Source organism: Equus quagga, chromosome 4 (assembly GCF_021613505.1).
Source record: "Equus quagga isolate Etosha38 chromosome 4, UCLA_HA_Equagga_1.0, whole genome shotgun sequence".
In the NCBI taxonomy this organism is placed as follows: Eukaryota; Metazoa; Chordata; class Mammalia; order Perissodactyla; family Equidae; genus Equus; species Equus quagga.
Genome location: NC_060270.1, coordinates 2,776,025 through 2,801,010, shown reverse-complemented (window position 1 = coordinate 2,801,010; position 24,986 = coordinate 2,776,025). Strand labels below are relative to the sequence as shown.

The window sequence follows — 24,986 nt, the reverse complement described above, 5'->3', positions numbered from 1 at the left end:
TGCGTAAGAGTTTCCTATTCTCCACATCCTTGCCAGCATTTTACTCACCTGTTTGAGAATAGCCATTCTTATTCATGTCAGGTGATATCTCACTGTGGTTTTGATTTTCATTTCTCTGACAACTAGTGGTGTCTAGTATCTTTTCATCTATCTGTTGGACATCTGTTATGTCTTCAGGTGTTCTCCCCTTTTTGTTGTTGGCTGAGGAAGATTCACCATGAACTAACATTAGTTGCCAATGTTCCTCATTTTTGTTGAGGAAGATTAGCTGTGAGCTAACATCAGTTGCCAATCTTCCTCTTTTTCTATGTGAGCTTCTGCCACAGCACGGCTGCTGACAGATGAGGGTGTAGCTCCATGCCCGGGAACCAAAGCCGGGCCACTGAAGCCTAGTGCGCTGAACTTAACCACCACCCCACTGGGACAGGCCCCTTTGCCCATTTTTTAATTGGGTTATTTGCTTTTTTGGTATTGAGTTATATGAGTTCTTTGTATATTTTGGATATTAACCCTTTATCAAATATGTGGTTTGCAAGTGTTTTCTCCCAATCCATAGGTTGCCTCTTCATTTTGTTGATGGTTTACTTTGCTGTGCAGAAGCTTTTCAGTTTGACGTAGTCCCACTTGTTTATTTTTGCTTTTGTTGTCTTTGCTTTTGGTGTCAAACCCAAAAAATCACTGCCAGGACCAATGTCAAGGGGCTGATCCCCTATGTTTTCTCACAGGAATTTTAGAGTCAGGTCTTATGGTCAAGTTTTTAATACATTTTGGGTTAATTTTTGTGTATGGTGTAAGATAGGTGTCCAGGATCATTCTTTTGCATGTGACTGTCCAGTTTTCCTAGCATAATTTATTGAAGAGACTATGCTTTTCCCATTGTATATTCTTGGCCTTTTTATAAATTGACTATATACATGTGGGTTTATTTCTGTGTTCTTTATTCTGTTCCATTCATCTATGTGTTTATTTTTATGCCAATACCGTACTGTTTTGATCACTATAGCTTTGCAATATACTGTGAAATCAGGAAGTGTGATGCCTGCAGCTTTGTTCTTTTCTCTCAAGATTGCTTTGGCTATTTGGGGCCTCTTGTGGTTCCATACAAATTTTAGGATTGCTTTTTCTATTCCTGTGAAAAATGCCTTTGCAATTTTGATAGGGATTGCATTGAATCTGTAGATTGCTTTGGGCAGTATGGACATTTTAATGGCATTATTTCTTCCAATCCATGAGCACAGAAGATCTTTTCATTATTTGTATCCTCTTCAATTTTTTTCATCAATGTCTTCTAGTTTTCAGTGTACAGATCTTTCACTATCCTGGATAAATTTGTTACTAAGTATTTTATTTTATTTTTTGATAAAATTACAAATGGTATTGCTGTCTTCGTTTCTTTTTCTGACAGTTCATTGTTAGGGTATAGAAATGCAACTGTTTTTGTATATTGATTTTGTATGCTGCAACTTTGCTGAATTCATGTATTAGTTCTAATAGTTTTTTGGTGGTGTCTTTAGGGTTTTCTACATATAATATCATGTTATCCAGAAATAGAGATAGTTTTACTTGTTCCTTTCTGCTTTGGATGCCTTTTATTTATTTTTCTTGCCTAATTCCCATGGCTAGAACTTCCAATACTATGCTGAATAAAAGTGACAAGAGTGGGAATTCTTTTCTTATTCTTAATCTTAGAGAAAAAATTTTCAGATTTTCACTGTTTAGTATGATGTTAGCTGTGGGCTTGTCATATATGGCCTTTATCATGTTGAGGTACATTTATTCTATACCCATTTTGTAGAGAGTTTTTATCATAAATGCATATTGAATTTTGTCAAATCCTTTTTCTGCATCTATTGAGATGATCATATGATTCTTACTCTGCATTTTATTAATGTGATGTATCACATTGATTGATTTGTGGATGTAGAACTGACCTTGCATTCCTGGAATAACTTCCACTTGATCATCTTGCATGATCCTTTTATTGTACTGTGGAATTTGGTTTGTTAATATTCTTGGAGGGACTTTTGCATCTATGCTTATCAGGGATATTGGTCTGCAGTTTTCTTTTCTTATAGTGTCCTTTTCTGGCTTTGTTATCAGGGTAATGCTGGCCTTGTAAAATGAGTTTGGGAGTGTTCCCTCCTCCTCTATTTCATACAAGTTATTTTAAAATGATTTTAACTTTTCTTGTTACCAACATTTGAAGAGATTTGAATTAATTCCTTCATATCAGCAACATAGCAATCCAGATTCTAATAATGATAAGTGGCATCATTTAAAAATGAGATTTTGTTCTTTGAAAAGAATATAAACTACTTTCTCCATGTTCTTCATGGCACTACACAATGTAGTACACTTATTCTTATTCACATGGCGAAGGCCTTTTCAGGAGTCCTTGAGATCAAAGGTTTTTTTATAGGAGCCAGCCCTATGGCCAAGTGATTAAGTTCACTCACTCCACTTTGGCAGCCCAGCATTCGCTGGTTTGGATCCTGAGCATGGACCTACGCACCCCTCATTAAGCCATGCTGTGGTGGCATCCCATATAGAAGAGTCAGAATGACTTGCAACTAGGATGTACAATTATGTGCTGGGGCTTTAGGCAGAAAAAAATAGCAATAAGACATGCACTTGCCTTTTTCCATTATGTTGACATGTGGACTAATGGTTCAAAATTCCGCAGGGTGAAACTGCAGAAGCCTTAGTACAAATCAAGGTAATAGCATCAAAACAAACTGTACTAGTATTTTCATATTCTTCTCTGTGACATGAACTCAAAAACAAAAAAGGATAGTTTCATGTAAGAATGTACGTGGTAAAGCAGTAAAATGTTAATTTCGTTAGATGTTAATCATTGACGAAACACTCTCAGGATCAACATCTGTGGGGGATAGAAAAAAGAAGGATTGGCCAGCAGGAAAAATTAAAGTGTAGATTCACAACAAAGGCCTTCGCATATCCCACGGAATGTTCTGGATCTGAGATAACTCTTCAGAGTTGGTCCAAAGTGAGAAGGGGCCGGGTCCTTGAACTCCCACATCAGTCAATCATTGGATGCATGCTGCCCCTCTAAAGGTGTCATGGTCTTGGGTGAGATGGCTTACTCCAGCCAAGGACATTTCCCAAAGAGGGACTCAGCTAAGAAATACCAGCTTCAAAAACTCCAGAAGCCACAGGAGTAAGGGAGTTGATCCTGAGAATTCTCCCCAGTTAAGTCCCTTCACGCACATCTCTTTTCAAGAATCTGTTTCCCAGGGAGCCTAATCTGTGATAATCTCTATAACTATCTATCCATCATCTACCTATCTGCTGTGTATAAAATGTGAGCTTGATGAAAAAGAAGTTCCAGAAATAGTTCTGTATTCTTTTTGGAACTCATACCTCAATTGTTGCTACATTATTCTAGGGGAAAAGATAACTAATATTCTTTAACCATTACAAACCAGTCACACGTGGAAGCTCTTTACAGGTATCATCTCATTTAATCCTTGCAACTACTCTGTGACACAAGTGTGGTATTATCTCCATCTTATAGATGGTCAAACTGAAGGGCACAGATTTAACAACCCAGCAAATGGTGGAGGCAGGATTGGGATCCAGGCTCTTTAACTCCAGAGGCTGTACTCTTACTGAGTGGAGCTGTCTGAAAAAGAGTTGGTTCAAATTTTGCCATAATGATCCAGTCTGGGCTAGTTCGGGCAGCATAATTTGGCTTAATACAGCCAGGTACAGAAGAGCTCTGAGACCGTAAAACCAAAACCAAACAAACAAGAACCCTCCAGATAAACCAACAAATGAGGATCTATTTATCTATGTCTGGTTGAGAGGAACTGCCCTATTTATTCACACATGAGGTATGGCACACATATATTTCTCTATAAATGATGCAACTCTCTCCTTCAAATAAAACCTACATCTCTTTTACTAGTCCTAGTCAACATAGCCTCCTCAATGTGGTTGAGGACATACTGGTTTTCTTAAAATGGTGGCTGGCTAATAAACAGTGACGATTAAATCACCTTTGACAGTATCTTGTAGTGCACTGGTTCCTATTGCTCTGTTACTCCTGTTTCTTGTATAATAAACACTGTTTTCTTTTCTTAGTAGCACACGGGTTTTCTCCTTTTCATGTAGCACCTCTATCGCGGCATCCGCGATCCTGCCATACTTGTGTCAGCACTCGATAAATATTAACTCAAATTGAATTGTTTATGAGGGGAGGAGAAAAATGTGAGAGCACTGAGATTTAATATCTTTGGGCTTCCTACTAGAGATTAATCAAACAGAAACTATGAATTTTTTTTATGACATATGTTTTTTTCTCAGGAAGGCAGATTCAAATAAAAGAGAGCGAGTGTGGCATATTTACACACTGCATCTTAGAGCTTAGTAGCTAGAATTCAGTTTGTCTTCATTCTTCTTTTCTGTCTCAACCTGACTGCTGAGAAGCATGCAGCTTAGCCTCTCAATGACAGGGAGGGTGAGGTGACTGGAAGGAGGCTTCTGAAAGCTACACACAATGCTGTCTGCTCTGAGCGCCAGCAGCCCCTCTCTCAGACCCCAGAGCACATCCACTGGATGGGCAGTCACTGGCCCGGCACGCTGTCTCCATGCTAACACACTCTCTTGACGATGGTTCTCAAGGCTCTGCCTTCTGGGTTGTACCCCATGGATGCTTTATGCCTCTTACTTTAAGCTGTCTGTTCGTCTGAGGTTGAGCTCAAGTACTGAGCCTGTGCTTAGGACAAATGTAGGATTTGAGTGCTAGGCTGTCCTGAACTCATCACATTATTGTCTAACATTTTTTTAAGTAAATACATTCAAATTCTATGAAAACACAAACATCACCCTGTTACTCATTTGCTTAAAGCCCTTCAATGACAGAATACACTGCAGTGTTCAACACAAAGCCGTGACCCTTGCTTCTACCTCTGTCTCACATCCTTATTCTGATTCAATTTTTTGACGTTTAATTTATCCCTACAACATGTTATTTTACATCTAATGTGCTTTGCTTATGCAGTTTCCTCTTCTAGGAATGCCCTTCTAGCTTTTTGTCACCTGAGTTTTTCATGAAAAGGATCATCTCTTCTAGGAGGTCCTCACTGAATCCCCAAGTTCATTCTTCCAAACAATACTCATTGAGCATCTACTATAGGCCAGTCATTGCTCTAATTGCTGGAGTCAAAGTGGGAAGCACAAGAGAAAGGTGCCTGCTCCAGTTGTACCTACATTTAATTAGAGACAGAGAGACAGAAAATAGGTAAAAAATAAATGAGATACTTTTAAATAACAAGGAAGCATAACATAAATAAAATGGAGTGATGTGAAAGAGAGTGACATGACAGAGCCTGTGAACAGTTTCCAGCACGTGCGAATGGCTTGAGTCAGGAATGAGTTTGTCATGCCTGAGGAATGAAAGCCAGAGAGGCTGTAGCTTGCTGAGTGAGAGGGAGACCGGAGAGGCAGGCAGAGGCAAAATCAGGTAGGGCCTTGTACACCATGGGGAAGAGTTTGAAATCCATTCTGAAAGTAATGAGAAGTTAGGGAAGTATTTTAACCGAGGAGTGATATTCTCTGACGTGTGCATAGAGAATGGAAGTGGAGAGACTGGGGGTTATTAGAGTAACACGGGAGAGGGAAACTGGTGGCTTGAGTCAGGCTTGAGATCTATTTTAGAGGCATAGCCAGCATGACCTGCAATAGATTGAGAGGAGGGGGGACTGACCGGGAAAGTGGAGGAATAAAGTTGGACCGAGTTTCTCTCTTTCTTGCTTTAAAAGCATCCTGTCTACACTAACACTGGCTAAAACGATAGGTGAATGTGTCTTCTCTTCTGCTGGCTTGACCATGGTCTCACTAGGGCCATGAGCATACCTTACCTTGCTTATCTTTGCAATCTCAGGGCTTGGCACTGTGCCTGGCACACAGTAGATATTCAACAGATATTCGCTGGATTGAACTTAGCTGTGTTTATCTGTTTTCCTCTTAATGGAGTGAAGTGCTTCAAGCTTTTAGTCAGTAGTAGCATGTTTTCTTGAAGTAGTTTTCATGGAAAGTTAGATTTATGATAAGAGATTCCCCGAGAAAATCATGAGTAAATGAGAAGTATGAATGACATCATGCAAAAGTTAATTTATAATAAACGATTGAAATCTAGAACTCGATGTAGCCTATTTAAATGCCATCAGAAAAGAATGTCTCACCAGCAAAAGGAGTCTAGGGATCCCTTCTCCATACATCCCACCACAACCATTACTGGCCCACGATATAAACCAGTGTTCTCACACGTTCTTGTTGGAGAAGGTGCAGCCCTCCTTTGTGTGGAGTAAATAGTTATAGTGATGCGGCGCTCTGAGAATGTTGAACACGTGTGATAAACAATACCACAGCCGAAGACGATAAGCCGCTACTCTTGGGTAGAATTAATAAAAATTGCACATCGTCATTTAACAAACCTTTACAAAGAATCCAATTCACTATGCAGTTTCAGGTTTACCTAAAATAAATAATATCAACTTCCTTCCAAAGATTCTTCACAAATCTGGTGCAAGGAACACTATTGCATAACGACAGTTTATGCTTCAAAATGAAGTAATGAGATTTTGGTTCGTATGTATGTCAAAAGACTTTTTTGGTTCACTAACTATGAGTCATAAGAAATGGCACCAGCCTTTCCAAACAGAATGACAAAAATAGAAGGGTTAGCTGAAGCCTTGTAAAATGATTGCTTCCGAAATGCTGACTTGGGCTATAAGATGGCGATGTAGGAAACGCAGCTTACTAAGCGGTTTACAGGAGATGGAGGTGTATGGCAGTGGAAACTTTGTAAGCCTCTTGTTCCCCTACTTCGGGGTTGCTGAAGGCCGTCCTGAGAAAGCTGGATGTGGTCAGAAATGCGATGATTTCATAAGGGACAAAAGACGAGAATCTATGAAGAGTCACGACAACAGGGAAGAGCTGATCTCTGGGTTCCTGACTGTCCCTCGGTCCAAAAATATTCTCACCCATACTTTTGGCATGTTTTCACCTCTTTTTGTTTTGCTACCTGAAATTCCACTACTAAAATTCTATTTAGGCCAAATTCATAGAATCAAAGGGTGGAACGGTGGTTTCTAGGGGCTGGGGGAAGGGGATTTGGGGAGTTACTAATCCGCTTGTTTCAGTTAAGCAAGATGAACAAGCTCCAGAGATCTGCTGTGCAGCACTGTACCTACAGTCAACAGTAACGTGTTGTACATTTAAAAATTTGTCAGGAGAGTAGATTTTAAGTTGTGTTATTACCACAATAAAATAAAAATTTAAAAATTCTATTTGGGTTTACAAATTCATATAAAAATGCAAAATCAACTGGAGGAATTAAAATAGTATTTGAGAATCACATACTAGCATGAATTAGCCTAAGCTCATATCCAGCTAGAATCTGTGGCAATGAGAGAATGAGAGCTTAGACTATGGTGGGGTGAGGTCCACGTTACAGGTGATTCTAGGAGGTGGAGAAAGGCCTAGCCTGGGGATAAGCGGGGCTGGGGAGGGTGTGCCATCACACGGGACTTAAAACAGTAAAAGTGGAATATTTGAGGGCCTGGGGAGAGAACATGAAGAAAGAAGTGGATGCTACAGAAAACGGCATTTAAAAAAATGTTGCCCGAAGCAAGTCATGTAGCAGGAGGAAAACACACTCTTATTTTTTTGAAGGAAACTCCTGGCTCCCTTCCGTATTGGCAGTTACATCCGTTAGCTGTAGTCTGCGTTAAAGAGGCTTTTATGGATCTGCCTAGGGACTTAAGCAATATCTTTAAAAGAAATATTTATGGGAAAATGCATCCTGAGTTCTGAACAATTGATTTATAAGTGACTTTACAGAAAACAGTCCTTGGAGGATTACTTCTCCAAGTTTAGGTTAAAGTTAAAATTCAGTATTTATATGTTTCTAAATAGGAAAGTTGACCTAAGCTGTGACTTTTAACAATGGTCCTGAACTTGAAAAAGAAATGGCTAAGGTTATGTATAGATTTGAAAAGACCAAATCATTCTGTTTTAAAATTACCATCGAACAAATAGGAGTCAATATCTCCTTTTTACTGGTCTTGGTTCTTGTGGCCTCCCCAGTTGAAAATATTATTATAATATCCCATAGAATATTTACTAAATCCTTCAAGGCTTTTTCTTTTATAGTCATCATGGATTTGAACTTAAGCTAGGCAGTTATACTTTTAGTTATAGAAGGGAGAGGTCACCAAGAGAGGAATCAGAAATTTCAATCATAAGGAAACTAAAAATGTCATTGCTAATATACCTAAAAATCTAGGAAGAAAAGCAGATATGGATTTGTGAAACATGGCAGTGGGATTTCAGAGTTAAGAACTTAAAATGAATCCGAGTATAATATATTTTTAGCTAACAAAGCTTACCACTTAATTTGATGTTTTTTTGCTTAGGTTTGTGTGAAGGTAACCTATACTTGCTCCCGTGTCTGCACTTCAATAAAGCCAAGAAAATTTAAACTGTTTTTGGTCATCTTCTGGGCTGGAGTGTCACAGGTGCCAATCCTTGATGAAGTATCATTGGAGTGCATCAGAATTACCCGGGAAAGTTTTTACCATATATATCTGCTCAGGTATGCATGTGTATTTTGCAAAATCTCTCTAGGAAGGAGATTCTGATTTGCAGGTGTGGTTGAGAACCACAAGATTAGAGTCTAATATTTAGTTCTGTGAATCCAAAATCTCTTGCATCGTCCAAATGGGAGAGTAGGAATGACCACAGAGGAGTTCAGGAAAATGCATGGGATTTCTCTATATATCACTATAATTATAAATTACACGCCATTTAAAAAATCAATATAAAGTCCTGTATGCAAAAGGAGAATTATTAAGGAAAATTATAAAATACTATCATGATACCAGGTACTACAAATGAAACTACACGTTTATAGTACTAAAATGTTTAAAGAGAGAAATTCAAGCTATTGGAAGCTGATGCTCTAATTCCTAATTTAAAGATACGAAGTTCAGTCTTCCATATGCTTGGCTGAAAGCACACTATGCTTTCATATACCTGGATGTTTACTGTCACATTACTTTTACAATAGTATTCGGCATTAAGCAGGCACAGGCATGATAAATAATAGCATTTGTCTACATGAAATTTCACATATTTTTTTCTGAAAAAATGTAATTAAGGGGATGTAATTCAACAATAACTTTCATGGCTTAAAAACAGGTATTGGTAGATAAATGCACCTTCAATTTTTTTCACTGCTGAATATAAAATGAATGTGGTGTAGATTAATTTCGCTCTTATACCCCAGCACAAATATAACTCCTCACAACACAATTTACAAGAAAAATGTGCTAATAAAATACAGCTCTCATTATTAATATATAACTGGCATAAGGTAAAATGCCATCTTTACTAGATTTATAATTTGAGTACATAAATATTTAAAAGAGCCCTTTAATTTTTTAAATTAATATTTGCTTTGCATTTGTTCAAGGAAACTCTTCAAATGACTCACATGGCTTCTGAAATGCTGATATGCACTTATATATATTATTTAAATACTCATATTCATGAGCTATAGCTAGATTTTTTTTAAATGGTGAAAATTAAAACTATTTTTAGCCTCTAGAAAAAACAGACTAGGAAGTAACAGAAAAACAACTTTAAACTCTTACTGACATCTTCTGAAATATATTACAATAATAATAAATAACATTATGGAAACCTTGATACGTGTTGGATACTATTCTCGGAGTTTTAGGTCTGTTGGCCATTTAATACTATAACACTTGCAGTAACTGTAGGAAGTAGTTATTGCCTATTATTGACCTTATTTGGTAGATGACAGTTGTCCTTGAATCTTCCCTTTCACTTAGACATTTTATCCAACTCACCAGCACATCCTATTGGCTCTACTTTCAAAATACAGCCCAGCATCTACCATTTTCCATCAACTCAACTTCAACTATCCTCATCTAAACCACCGTCATCTCCTCACCTGGATTATTGCAGAAGCCTCTGGATTCCCTGCATCCATCTGTACTTCACTGTAGTCTCTCCTCAGTACAGCAACCAGAATGACCCTTTTAAAACATAGATTATGTCTTGCCTCTATTTCAAACCTGCAGTGGCTTCCCATTTCACATAGAGGAAGCTCAAAGTCATTACCATGGTCTCAAGGTCCCACTTCAGGGGTTTTACAACATGGTTGCATATTAGACTCAACTGGGGCACCGTGGACAAATACTGATGCTTGTGTTCCAGCCAAGAGATTCTGATTTAATTTGTCTGGGGTGCAGCCTGGAATGTGGGATTGTTAAAAGCTCTCTAAATTAAGTGATTACAATGTGCAGCTAAGGTTGAGAACAATTTCCCTCCAAGATCTGAGCCCCTTTCTGCCTCCATCAACTCAACTTCATCTTTTATTCCTCTCCACCTACCCTTCTCTAGCCATAATGATAGGGTAACTCTCGATGTTATTATCCTAACTACAAAGGAAAAGCATCCCTACTAATAATTATGAAGAGACAACAGGCATGAATCAGCTCTGTCCTAGGAAAAACAGGCATAAAGACTTAATTTGCAGTTCCGCAGGTGTAAAATGCTCCCACCTCGGGATGCTGGCACTAGCTGTTCTTACTCTCGATTTTCACCTTGCGTATCCACCTGTTTGCTCCCTCACCTTCCTCCATCCTAACATGCCACTCTTCAGTGAGACCTTCCCTGTCCACTCCATTTAATACTGGAACCTGAGCTCACCCACCTCCACTTCTCCTGCTTGGTTTTGCTCCCCTATCTGATGTACCAGATATTTTGCTGAATCCCTTATTCCTCCTCCCATTAGATGTTTTAAATTTGTTTTGTTCACTTCTGTACTGCAAACTCCACAGCAGTACCTGGTCTACTATAGTCTGTCAACACATACTTGTGCAAAAACATGAAAGAATGAGTTATCAGCTGTTTGACATGGGGCAAATCACCTCATTTGCTTTGCCTCCGTTTCCTCATTGGTAAAATGGGGCTAATAGTAACACCTACTCACAACGTTGTGAGTACTAGGTGAGTTAATGCATGGGACTGGAACAATGCCTGACTCATAAAAGCACACATAAATGTTATCTGCATTAGTTAATTCAAGATACTCATCTTCATTTTTACTTTAGCCGCCGACTCCTGGGTCCACACCTGGAAACTGTCATCCCTAAAACAACCCCACTTCAGAAATCTTAAAGATCAATCTGCTGTGTTGGTAATCTGCTTCTCTGAAGGAAAACAAACGAGCCTTGATTTGTAGCACTTGCCAATTTCGGTGGTGTAAATACTCCCATTATGGCCATTTTCAAGGTATTAACAGTTTAACAATCGGCTAGCTCCCCAGTTCCTGACTATTACTAACCCTCTCCTGCAAGCCGGAATGATCTGGCTCTGTCAAACCACTGCCAATCTCCTAGTTTCTGGCCACAGTCTTCTCCTTCAGCTCTCACCCTCACTCACAACTATGCTTCCTCTTTCACATAATGGAGACTCCCGGCCCATAGAATTTCTAGTTATTTCTAGCCTATCAGCCTCTGTTTCCTTCTTCATTCAGCCTGGAGTCACTGGCTGCTTACCTGGGAGACTCCTCCACAGCCACCCAACTCCCCTTCAGAACCCCTGTTTTTCTGTCGTGCTTGCTCTACATATGATAGCCTCCATTTTCTCCATTCTCACATTTTGGGGGTCGAGCGTTCCTGCAGAAAATTGTGGAAGCTTGCACATCGCTGCCAAAACACATCACGTTCTCCACATCAGCTGGATGTCAGCATGACTAGTTAACTGCTTTACTTTCCCCAGGACCAAAGACAGGGTCTGGCAGGAGTGGAGGAAGAGTGCGTGTAACTAATAAAAATTATTGGGCCAGCAGTCCAGAAGATTCTCCTCCTGGCCACTTAGGTTGCATATCATTAAAAACCTTGGGAAATATTTTTAGCTGGTTGCCCTTGCGGGCACCCAGACAAAACTGTTCCTGGAGTAGAAGCTGCTCCTGAGGGTCCTGCTGTTTTCTCTCATCAGCTTCTTGTCTTTTTAATTTGAGCGAGTATTCTAAACATTCATCTTAAATGAAGGTTTGTCCTCAAACTCCCACATAAACTCTCCTCCTACTTCACATAGAAATGCAACAACATCAGGTATCTTGTCCTTCAATTTAATGCATGTTCCACATGAATCTCTCTAGATCCAGGATGCACAGTCCTTCGGTCTTAGAAGATGTGGGGGCTTCTCCTGCTGAAAGTCCATCCTCCACCAAAGTCCTTGAATTTGTCCCTCCCCGTCTCCTGAGACAGCCTGCCTTACCAATTTAATTTTTTAAATTCCCTATCCCTCAGCGTATAAATTGTCTGAATCATACTCCTATCTTAAAAATTCCTTTCATTTTTCTTTTTGTCTACTAGCATCTGATTTATCTCTGGCCTTGCCATCTCACTCACTTCTCCCTAAAAAATAGTCCCCACCTAGATAATAGTTCCCGTCTATCTCTCATTCTCATTTTGCCCTCTGCATCTGGCTTCTACCTGGGATCAACCCATTGAAAGTGCTCCTGTTGAGATCATGGAACACTTCTTAAGTGCTAACTGCCATTGATGCTTTCCAGTCTGTCTTTCAGAATTTGTCCCCTGCACTTCATACAATTGCTTATCTGCTCCTGCCTGAAACGCTCTCTTCTTTTGGGTTAGGGAAGCCACGTTCGCCTCCCTGTCCTCGCTCCTCTTGGACCACTCATTCCTGGTTACCTTTGGAGACACCATCTGCGCTGCTTCCTCAGGTTGGGATGGCACAGAGCTACAACCTTGCTCAACTCCTCCTCTTTTTCTAGAACTTCTTCCTAGGAAATGTCATAGTTTGGGTTTAATTACCACCTTTATGCTAAGGACTCCAAGATCTTTAATTTAAGCCAAGATTTTTCTGCTGAGCTTCAGATTTATATTTTTAATTGCCATTTGGATATTTTCACTGCAGGTTCCATAGGTATGTACAATGTAACACGACCCAAATTAAACTCCTCATCTTCTCCCAACTACCAGCCATCCTGTTCCTCCTCTGTACCTTCATTTCAGTCTGAGGTACCCCCTTGCATACATTCTTTTTGCTCCCAACCATCCTTTCCTGAGCATGTTTTGGGCTATGGTTGCCTTACTCAATCCAATTTTGTTTGCTTTTTGTCTTTATTAATTTTTCCCATTTTTGTGTTATTTTGTTTATGGATGACACTCCTTTTTTCTTGCTCATGTGCTTTGTAAATAATGTACCTATATCTTTTCTCTTATGTCAAAGAATTTGAGGTGAGAACAGGAGGCTGCAGCATGTACACAGTGTACCATCTTGAACTGAAACCAATGGTATTATATTTTTGTATAACTGAATTTTGTGATACAATAAACAAATCCACATTAAAGAAATGTTATAAAATAAAGAAATAATCTTTTTTTTGTGATTGACATGTGATATTTTGAAGTTTTAAAGTATTATGTAACTATTTTTATTTGGATTGCTAGTTAATATTGTTATAAAAATGGAGGTCCAAAAATTTATGGACAAGCAGTTGCCAGGTAACTGCTAAAAAAAAGTGTTTATAAAATCCATATCTATAGTTGAAGAGAGACCATACAGGGATGGTGGTGAATATTATACTTAATTCACACTCATGTATTTCCTTGGACAAGTTAGGAAAGTCTGCACACGAGTGAGGTCATGCCTTCCAGACAGCCAGGCAGCTGCTCTCCTTGCTAAGTTAGAATGCATTTTATTTTAAAATTAAAGCACACATATAGTTAAAGACACACCTACACCCCTTTTCCATACACATGTGTACACACACATGTACACCCAAACATTCTCACTTAACCACACCACCCCCGCCAATATATATCTGGGGGAATGTCCACAGGGATCTCAAACAGAGGAGGATTTATGAATCTGGTGATCTCTCACAGCCAGCCAGCCACCACCACTGGCACTGGATTGTAATCTTGTACTTGGTTTGCTACCACTCCTTCATACAACAGTAAATAGTGATTTTCAAACAGTGTGGGAGACCAAAGGGAAACCTTTTCTGCCTCCCGTTGGCACAGAACGCTATTAATGGGCCGTGGAGGGTCCCCACTACGCAAGGCACTCAGCCACTTCCTCCTCTCTGTGCTCACAGACACTGAGATTATCAAATTCTAAAGGAGCAGTTTGAAAAATGACTTCACTTTTGAGAATTTGTGGGCTGTATATATTTATATGTTTTATTTCTGCTTGCCATGGGGAGTTGAGTGTCTGCTATTGACATAAAGTTTATAAAGCACTTTGAGCTTCTGGGATACACGAGATGTGATTACAAAGGAGGATAAGAATCTCAAAGAAGGGTAAAGAGGAGTACTGGCCCTCTGTTTTTTTTCCCATTCCCATGATTTTTATTTTAATAGAAATTCTATGTGCAGAGGGGACATAAGACCATATGGGGAGATGGCAGTAGACTTCTAAGAAGTAATGAGTAATTTGATAAAAAGATAGAATTCATAGTGTACGAGAACATGGCTTCTTTAGTCAGAGACTTGAGTGTGAATCCTTACTCTATCACTTACAATGTGTCAGGCTTTATCCTATAAGCTTTGCAATAATCAGCTCTATTAATACTTATAACAATTGTGTGAGGTAGATACTATTAATATTCACATTTTATAGATGAGTAAACAGAGGTACAGAGAAGTCAGTCACTTGCCCAAGTCACAAGGTCACACAGCTGGTCAGTGGCAGAGCCAAGTTGAGCTGGGATGACACGTATATACAGGCTCTCATGGGGGTGGTGGCTGGCAGAGGCCACCGTCACTGAACATCTATTCTTCCCCACACTCTATGGTGTCTCATCTACATGGTGCATAACAGCTGAAAAATATTAGTTTTCAAATTTTAAATCATGAAACATACCACTTATAAACATGTAGTAGGATGTTTATAAGTAAATTTTTTATTTATAACATATTATCTTTTCTTTATAACATATTTTAGTTAATTCATGATTCAGCAGGATAAAAAGTATATCCGAAGCTGACATTTCTCTCCTAGTTTGCTTGTGGCAGTCATTTGATCCAATTTTCAGCAGCAATTTAGATTATCTGTTCCATTATTTGCCATTATATTCAGCTCCAGGATATAGTTGATACAAAAAAACAAACCTATCCCAGGCATCGATATTAAGTCATTTTGATATGTATCTGATAAAAATGAACTTTTGAATAAACATAATTGAAGGGCATAAGTATATATGCATTTCAAGTACCATAGATGTTCCTGATAAATTTTTCTAAAGTAATTTAGCATACTTACAGGAGAAATGAACACAAGCTATAAAATAACATTCTGAGAACAGCTACAGAAAAGAAGAAATAGTTTGCGTCCCAAACACCTATGAATTTCATTTTGCCTTAAAGCGAGCGTACTTAGTTGAGAGCATGCATTGTGCGAGGAGTATTGCCCCATAATAGCTCGGCGATTTTGCTGAATCCAGCTCCTGGCATTGAATCTGGACATCAAGTCCAGCCACAGTGTAAATACATCATCACTGCTAATATTGAGAGCAGTTGGAGGAAGAGGGCAAGGAATCAAGAAAAATAAATGAAAATGAGATCAAGAGAAAAGGGTGAGGTGCACTGAACTTGTCCAAATAACGTGGAGCAACAAATGAAGCAAAGAAAGAACGCTTGAGACTGCTTATTTGCATGAAAATGAAGAAGAAAAACAATAGAACACATTCCAAATAGTAAAAGTCCAGTCATTTTCTAAGTAAGAAAAATGGCTACGTCTCTGAATAGATAGATAATAAAGAATATGGTGACATGTAACTATGTGACCTCTGCTGGGGATGAAAAATACTTACTCCAGCGATTATTTTTTATATTTCTGTTTTTTTCACTATCAATGAATGTTTTTGTAGCATGGGATGGCTTTTTAAATGTTAAGATATTATAAGTGCATTTTGAGGTAACTTCACGGTACCTTCTCGGCTCTGCTTTCTATGTACCACTATATCAAACAAATAATGTTTGTATATACCACACTTTCAAGCATAAGTCACTTTCAAAAGAGTGCTTTAAAAAGTTTTGTTCCACAACAAATCGCTGCTAGAGTTTTATTCTTTCTCCTTTTGTTTTATGAATAGTCAGCCAAATTAACTAAAGAGGGACAAAGCTGATAAGTTTTCTGATATGAACTTGAGTTATTATTGGTAAATATACATTAATTTAAGAGGTTCAGCTTTATAGATAATGCACAAAATATCACACTAGATAGTTCAAATTGGTAAGACCAGGTGAATGGCTATGCGAAGCAACCGAGTTTCATTTAATCTTTCTTTATAACATCATTTGAAAAATATATATATTAACATGGCAACTGAATTTACAGGAGAAATCAATTATATTATTATCTGTACATACTCCCCCCTTAGTAACACTGCAATGGGTCACAGTACTAGAGAAATGCTGCTATCCTTCATGGAAAAATCCATGAGTAACATTATGAAAAAATTAATTTATGATAAATGATTTAAATATAAAACTCAAAATAGCTCAACTAAGCACCATCAGAAAGGAACACCTCACCCGCAAAAAGGAGTCTAGGGAGCCATTCTCCATGTATTCCACCACGATCATTACTGGTCTGCCTGCAAAGAGAGCAAGAGAACACATAAGGATTACAGCAATTGCGGGAATATGTGCTGCAGCTGGAGATGTCCAACTGTGGCAGCTAAATTATCTGATTTTATTAATAGGAACTTCATTTTCCAACACGCTTCTATAAAAGTACTATTATATACACAGGCACCTCTCCATTTCTTAATAGTATTTTTTCTTTGAGTTCATAAAAAGAACATAAATTCCTATATGGATTACAAAGGAATTAAGCATTTCCTTTTCTAAAGCCCTGCAATCACTTGTGTACATTGTTTCTTTTGTCCCGAGCTTTTCCCTAAAAGACAGTCACCAGCTGAGGGCAGGGTGGAAGCAGTGACTGCGGCTGCTTTGGCAGCTCTGGGACAGCTTCTCCTAAGAGACGCAGTAATTATGGCTGAATTACATTAGACCAGACATTTCTGAAATATTCCTAAGGCAAAGCAGAAAGGAGAAATTCATAAATTCTCTTCAAGAAATTATAAGCCATCGGTCATAGTCTGCTTTTAAGGGCTTTTAAGTAGAAAAATGTCAGTAGATTGATGAACCCACAGAGTTGGTGGGATTTGTAATAGTTCTTGATCATCTCTTTATTGGACATAGATTAGATCAACAGAACAACGAGGGCATGGGTGACAAATAAGGAACTCTGATTTCGTAGTCTTGTAAAGAAGCTAAAATCAGAAACTGAGCATGATTTATTTCTTTTTTACCATATCTATTCGCAATTGCTACAGTTCCCAATAGACCTCTATTAGGTAGAATATTTGACATAAATAATTTTGATTTGTTTCAAAGAAAAGAATCTATTTGTTCTGCCCAGTTGCTCAAGTTTAAAAGATACTCTTCAGATGAAGGGAAAATGATATTTACTTCAAATAAACATGTATGACATACTTTTTACGTCTATATTTCTTGCTTCTCATTGGAATTTTTAGCGATTCAGTCTGCACTGTGCACAGATTTTCCCTCATGAGCACAAAGAAGATGTAGAAAGAAATTATGTGTACCAATGATGGAATATTAGATCTCGTATTGTAATTCATGTTCCTTTTATGAATTCGAAGCCTTGTGGGTTAGAAAGGGTAACTGTAGCAAATTAGCACCATGGCTGCAAACGCTAGATTTTAGACTGGAATCTATATTTTAACAAAAGAAGTGCTAAAGGTTAAATGTAGTAATAAAGCTCTCAATTTATCATGCATAGAATTAGAACCCAAAGAAGTTTTCCATTTTGGTGGATTTCTCCAATGTTCCTCAGCCATTAACTTCACCAAAATATAGACGAAGAACTTAATCAGAAAATACTGAGGTCAAAAGAAGTGTCAGCACTATTGTAGGCAGGGACCTAGAAGATCCAGGTCTTAAATCTGAAAGTTTGTCATGAAATCTTTTATTTGGCCACTGTTTTCCGAGAGCTTGGAGAAAGGAGCCTGATGCAAACACTGGGTTAGCAAGGTATGGAAAATAAAAGGTCATTTTTATATTTACACATAAAAATTCTGAGACCAAGATTCCAGTTTGAATGATGACGGATTCTGGCTGTTAGGGGAAACCTGGCTGTTACAATGACTGCCCAAGCTCTTCCCCTGCTCGCGGTCTCACCCTCGCAATCTGTCTTGACCATGGCTGCCAGAGAAACATATTGAGTTTTTCAAAAATGTATTTTAAAAAATATTTACCCTTTCCCTAAGAATGCCAGTTGTATTAGTACAAAAACAGCTTGCAAGCATTTTTACTTCTATTGATACACATAGCACTGTCCCTATTGCACAGGTGAGGAAAAGAGGGACGGACAACTAGCCTACTTGCGCAAAGTCAAACAGCTAGCAGGGGCAGTATCAGGCAGTCTGTCTCAGAGCTTCAGCTCTTCCCCTTCTGCCATCGGCGCCTCTCAGACTTGGTTCATAGATCAAAGCTGGAAGGCCCACCCAGGCCTCTCCAGCGATGGACCGCATCTCTCCCAACCAGCCTTATCCTCTGCTGCTCCACCACTGTCATTGTCACCTGTGCTTGTTCCATCCTGTCTCCTGCCTTTCCCTTTTGGTATTTCCCTGCCAGGGTTATCTCCCAACTTGCTGCTCTCCTTCACAACACCCTACAGGTCCCCAGAGTTTACACACGGCACCTCCTTCTTGAAAGTCTCCCACAGTGATGCTTCCTACAGTTGCATTCCCATCACATCTACTATATTGTACACCGTTGCACACAGAACATTTCGTGTTCTGTGCCACGAAATACTGTGCCTGGTTTTATATTAGGTTGTTTTCCTTTCTCATCTTCCCATAGATGCTTTGTATCCCCATTCACTGGGTTTCTCAAGGTCACCGCCCACAGAGCAGAGCAGAGTAGGTACCTCATGGAAACAAGCTGATTTTTCTCATCAATTTCACAATTCCTCAGAGAGTAACACTGAAGCATTCCAGCAAGATTCTGATCTATTTGAATACAAAGTACTTTGAAATTAGTTCTACCTATAACTCCTTGAGAGATACTGTATGCAATCTTAAAATTCATCAGTGACAAGTTTCATCTTCTCATTAAAGATAATAAAAAGTCACGAGAAGGCTCCCGTGGTTTCCTGTGAATTGCCAGTTTCACACCTGAGCTCTGCATCTTTTGTATTTTGTGCAGTAGCTTCAAGTGAGAGCAGCTGTTCTTAAACTACGGCACTGTTTTTTCAGAACACTGCTGGCATCTAACCTGTAATTTGTTTCCTAGTGGTTTTCCGTAGGGAAGTTAGTTACTCTGTGAAGATTACAAGGAACTTTACAGTCCGTGATTAGAGGAACTTGATGGTCCATGATTACACTGTATAATCAAGGAACTAGATAAGCATAAGGGAAATTATACAAGTTAGGATGGTGAGGTGAGAGAAGTCTAGTGGAAACAGTACTTTTTCTGTCTTATTTTTAAATATGTAAAAATTATATAATGCTTTGTGGCTCTTGGAAAATATATTTGGAGGTGATTCTTTTTATATTTTCAAAAGATTTCAGCTTATTTCATTTTTTACAATTTTAGCCAGTTACTCCAAGTGTCTCATGTCACAGAATTACCTTAGTATTTGCATTGTACTGAAGTCAACAGACAAAATCCAGCATTCTTGAATGTTAGTCAAGTCTCGAAATTCTCAGCTCTGTTTTTGGAGGAAGATTTACCCTGAGCTAACATCTGTTGCCAATCTTCCTCTTTTTGCTTGAGGAAGATTTGCCCAGAGCTAATATTTTTGTGCCAATCTTCCTCTATTTTGTTTGTGGGGCGAGCCACAGCATGGCCACCAATGAGTAGTGTAGGTCTGTGCCCAGGAACTGAACCTGGCTGCCAAAGAGGAGCATGTGGAACTTAACCACTAGGCAATGGGGCCAGCTCCACCCAGAGGAGGATCTTTTTTAGAAGCCTCATCAGTTTGACTTAAGAGAGCTTCAAAAATACTTCTACAAGTCACATAAAGTGAATTTCTTTTATTTTCCTTCATAAATAGCCCAGAAATAGTTATGGATATTTTAAACTGCATTGGAATCAAGATCCTGCAAGAAATCTCTTATTTATATTCTGAACATAAAGAATCATAAAATCCAATATCATCTTTTCGTAACAGAGAAGAACCATTATTTCCTTTAATTGGGACTTTTCTGGACTATTGACTAATGAATCTTTTTCAAATTTGCAGCTTCCCAACACTTATGATGATTGTGATACAGGTGGTGTTGAGAAACCTTCTGACCATAAGATTATACTTTTCTTGTGCTGTTAAAGAAAACAAAGGAAAGACATTGTTTAAATGTTCTCGGGAAATCTTGGGAAAAAATACTTGCGGGTGAAATAGTGGTTTTTTTTGGTCTCAGAGAAGTTTTTTGAAAGAAAGGAATTACAGAGATTTAACATTTTCGTAAAACTAATGAGTTTGTGCTGGATGTAGTATTTTGTATCAGTTTGGCAATTTAATGTGCAGTCAGTAACATGAAGAATCTAAACAAATCTCAATAACTCTGAAACTCTATTACAGATTTAAATCAATTCTAGTTTATTTAACATTATATTGCATCTATATTTTGCCTACCAGGTAATAAAATTTGTGGCGATAACTTGGATTGACAGTTAGGTCGCTTGTATTTTTCCCCCAGTTACAATTCAGGACTTTTTGAGCCAATTATTTAATCTATTTCTACCTCCTCTGTTTCTGCTGTTGAGATAGTGAATTATAATTATAATCTCAAATGGAGTTGATAATAAAGGAAATAATTTTCTTATCCCTCTAAGGCATTCAAAAGATACAGATGATATAAAGTTGAGCAAAGTTATAATATATTAAATAATTATTTTTATTCACAAGATAAGAACTAAAATTGAGGAATTGTTTTCCTCTTACTCTGCTGCCTAGCAAGTATCAGATCATGTCCCACATGAGTCTTATCCTCAGTGAGTCTGAATGCAAACTTTAACATTTCCCCTGAATTTTCTTTTCCTCCTATATTCCCGTCTTGATTAAAACATCACCATCCATCTAGTTGCCTGGGTTTCAACCCCTGTTTCCATATGGGACTTCTCACCTTATCAAAGGCCTGTTAGTCCATTGGTTACTAAGTTGTGCTGCTTCTATAGAAAATCTATTATCACCGCCCACCTTCTGCCTGTATTTTCTCTTGCTTGAGGTACTACAGTAATTGCTTCCTGTTTTTCTTACTCCTATTGTTTTCCCCATCACAAGCCAACACTTGTACAACCATTAATTTTGAACACTGAGGGATCCATCAAATATACTTTTTAAATGCCTACTATGTATCAAGTGCTCTTCTGGTTTCTGGAGACACAGCCTCCATCACTACAAGCTACCACCTTCATGGGGTTTCTGGTGGAGAGCAGACTAAAAATCAGTGAATCACTACAAAGGGCTTAATGTCTGTCCCCGCCGTTTAAAGACTGCTTTACTCACTGTACTGTTTGCTTCAGGGCCACAGGCTCAATGCCTTGGCAATTCACTCCCTTCATCATCTCTCCTCTGCTTTGCTTCTAGTGCCATCTTTGACCTCCCTCTCTTCCCTTCGCTCCTGCTTCACACGCTCTAGGGGACTCACGATTCCCTAATATGCCTTGAGTTGTACCTTCCTCTCTTCTTTGGAAGGATGGCTTCTCACTGTCTCCACTTGGTAAAATCCCATACTTAAATAGAAAGCACAGCTTAAATCCAGGGTCCATTCTCCCACAGATCACTTCCTTCGTTAGGAAGATTTGATTGTTTACTTTCTCCTGCCTTGAGATCTTAACCAAACAACTACATCACACTTACGGTGTGCTATGACGTCAACACAGAGGCATCTGCCTTTCACTCTAAAATGCCCACGAGGGCAGGACTTGCACTTGATTCTTCTCTGTAAGTCCACCGCCGTGCACAGAGCGAGGCACAGAGCAGGTGCTTTTATTTCTTTGAATGGAATGCCAGAAAGAACACACACATAAAGATCTTCTCTGAGAATAATTCTAGATCAAGATAAGAGTTACTGAAATAACCAAATAGCAAATCAAAACTTCTAAATTATTTGCATTGTAAAATATATGGTTTCGAAGAAAAACCAGAATTCAAATTTCAGCTCTGCTCCCTATTAGCTGCATAATCTTGGACAAGTTATAGTAGCTTTCTCAGCTTTTGGATCTATAAAATGGGGATAATATTACATACCATATAGGATTTTTCAAAGGATTAGATGAGAAAACATATCATCATCACAGTGCCTGGCAACAGCTGGCACTCACACATGCTGGCGTACCCTTCCTTTCTTTCCCTTTGTGCAGTTATCTTAAAAATGGATCATTTCTATATTGTATTGTAGTTTGGAACTGACAGGAAAGTTCTTTTATGTGCTATGGCAAAGTAAAAATGACTGCTAGTTACATGTTTTATATGACAAAGTAAATTCCAAGTTTAGTACTAAATTCTCGTGTCCCGGGCAAATTGGGATGGTTGGTCATCCTATACCTTGTGTGCAGAGAACCTTGCAGTTAGAAGTTGTGGGTTAGTGTCAGAGAGCACAAGGCTGAAGGCTTTTCCACTTTGGGCATGTGAGCTTTCACAACTCACTCACCACGATCTCTCACTGCCTTGGTCTCCTCATTTGTGTTCTATATATTCCTCATTTGTATATTTGCATATTTATATCACATAATAACAACACCTCCTCCATCACATGAGATGGATTAAATCTCATGAGATGTGAGAGTAAATGAGATAATGTGTTTAAAACACAGAGCATAGTACCTGATACTAAATATTGAGTCACTCAATAAGAGCTTAAAGAATGAATGGACAAATGCAAGTGTTATAGCTTACCTTACTGACTAGATGTTGAATCCTGAGCTAAGAAGTTGTTTTCAGAGTTAAGAATGAGTTAAATTGGTTAATGAAAATGACTAAGGTCAGTATAGTTAGGAGCTTTCTTGACAGTTTCAAAGGTCCTTTTAAATCCTATACACCTGAAAATGACAGCTTTAAAGCTGCTTAAAGAACAAGATAGCTTCTCCTAGAGTAAAACAATCAAAATGGGCATTTTCTTACTTTAAATAACACATTATAATATGTTGTTTCTTAGGAAGAGCTTCTGTAGGAAGTAGATTCTTGCTCCTAGCTAACAAGCTATGTTGTGTCTTCTGTACTCTATAGATTTGTACCGGTGACGAGATGTCTACGGTTAATCTGGAATTGATTTTAACTTTAGAGATATTGGAAACCCCTAAATCTATATAATAACTATGTTGATTTGGTTGCGTGCTTTCTCTTAATTTCTTTATTTTGCTTTTAAACTTAGAAGTTATTCAAATGCCCTTGGAGAAATGCTGAAGAATAAATTATTTTATCCTGTGATAAAACAGCTGAGCAGAAATTAGGAAGGGTGATCTGCATTTCTGAAAACAGTAGCATTTCTTAATCTAGATTTGTTTCAGAGTATATGAAAGGTGTGAGACTAGAGAAATTAAACATAATTTTCTTCCCACCAGTTCCAGAGAGCACTGGCGTACCATCCGCACCAGTTAAGTTCACCGATCTTCTGCACTGTCCTTCTTTCTACTGGAAATTACCATGTGGGTAAAAGATTTCTCCTTAACTAAAGTGTCTGGTTGACACGAAAGTTACTGCCAAAGATGCCTAATGTTAGACTGTGTTTCCACTAGGAGGCACTGACCAGATTGCAAAATTTTAATAAAAATATGAGTTTTTAAGAATGGCTTTCTTGATTTTGTATTACATCTATGTTTTAAAAGTAATATAATGATAATGATCAAATTAAAAGCACATTTTGAAATTATTTGATTTACGACTTTTTGCTTTCTAACTATTACAAAAGAAATAATCGATTACACAACAATCAATAGTTTAATTACCACTAGGTAGTCAAAGAACAAAACACAACAGAGAATTCTCATGACTTGAAATACTGTATAAAGTCTAAGTTCAAAACCAAATTAAACCACAAGTCAAATAATTTTATGCTGCCTTTGTTCTTGGTCTATTTTTGTGAAAACCCGTTGTGTAGACAATTTTAAAATAGATACGACATCTAAATCAGCACATATGAAATGATAACTAACTTCTAAAAGTAAGTTCTTCAATGTGCCAAGCACTGTTCTAAGGGCGTTATGTGTGTTAACTCATCTAATCCTTGTACCAACCCCTGTGGTGAGTATAATTACTAGTTCCATTTAGCAGATAAGATTACTGGTGCATGAAAGTTTAAGCAGCTTGTCCAAGGATACACACTGAGCAACTGGCAGAGCCAGGGCTTGAAGCCAGGCCCTCTGGCCCTGAGTGTGAGTGCCTGACCACCTTATCACATCCTAAATGGCTCTTGGGTCTACATTAGTCATCTGGAGAACACAAAGCATCACCCTAAACCTCTGTGCCTCATCTTAGAAACACATCCTGGAAAGCCATTATGGACCAGTCACTGTGTTGCTTCCGAAGATGTTATGTCCTTGAGAAGTTCTAGGATTATAAAGCCCCATTAAGCCTTATAGGGTTCTATATAAACAGGAAATATGTGCTAAGGAAACTTTTGGGAAAACTTAGATTTTGCTTTCCCTGTCTCCCAAACATCAGTTTATGATAATGATTTTAAGCTTCCTTTACAACAGAATGTTTTAAGAAAGGGACCTGCAACATTTGGGAGAAGGTCTCTTATTTTCCAGTAATGTTTCAAATGCTATGCTTCACTTCTGGTTTCAGAAGGGTCTTATGGTTACATAAGTGATGGAATATTCAGCTTTTTGGTCTTTCGTATCATTCACTAATCAAAA

General features: G+C 38.3%; 1 protein-coding gene across 1 annotated transcript in view; it reads right to left on the bottom strand.

Annotated features, from left to right (window-relative positions):
- EPHA6 (EPH receptor A6) overlaps positions 1 to 24,986 on the bottom strand; it is a 721,750-nt gene that overhangs the window by 110,278 nt on the left and 586,486 nt on the right. Inside the window, exon 12 of the mRNA XM_046658947.1 lies at positions 16,629 to 16,690. Within this exon, the coding sequence (XP_046514903.1) occupies positions 16,629 to 16,690 (62 nt within the window). The remainder of the gene's footprint in view (positions 1 to 16,628; positions 16,691 to 24,986) is intronic.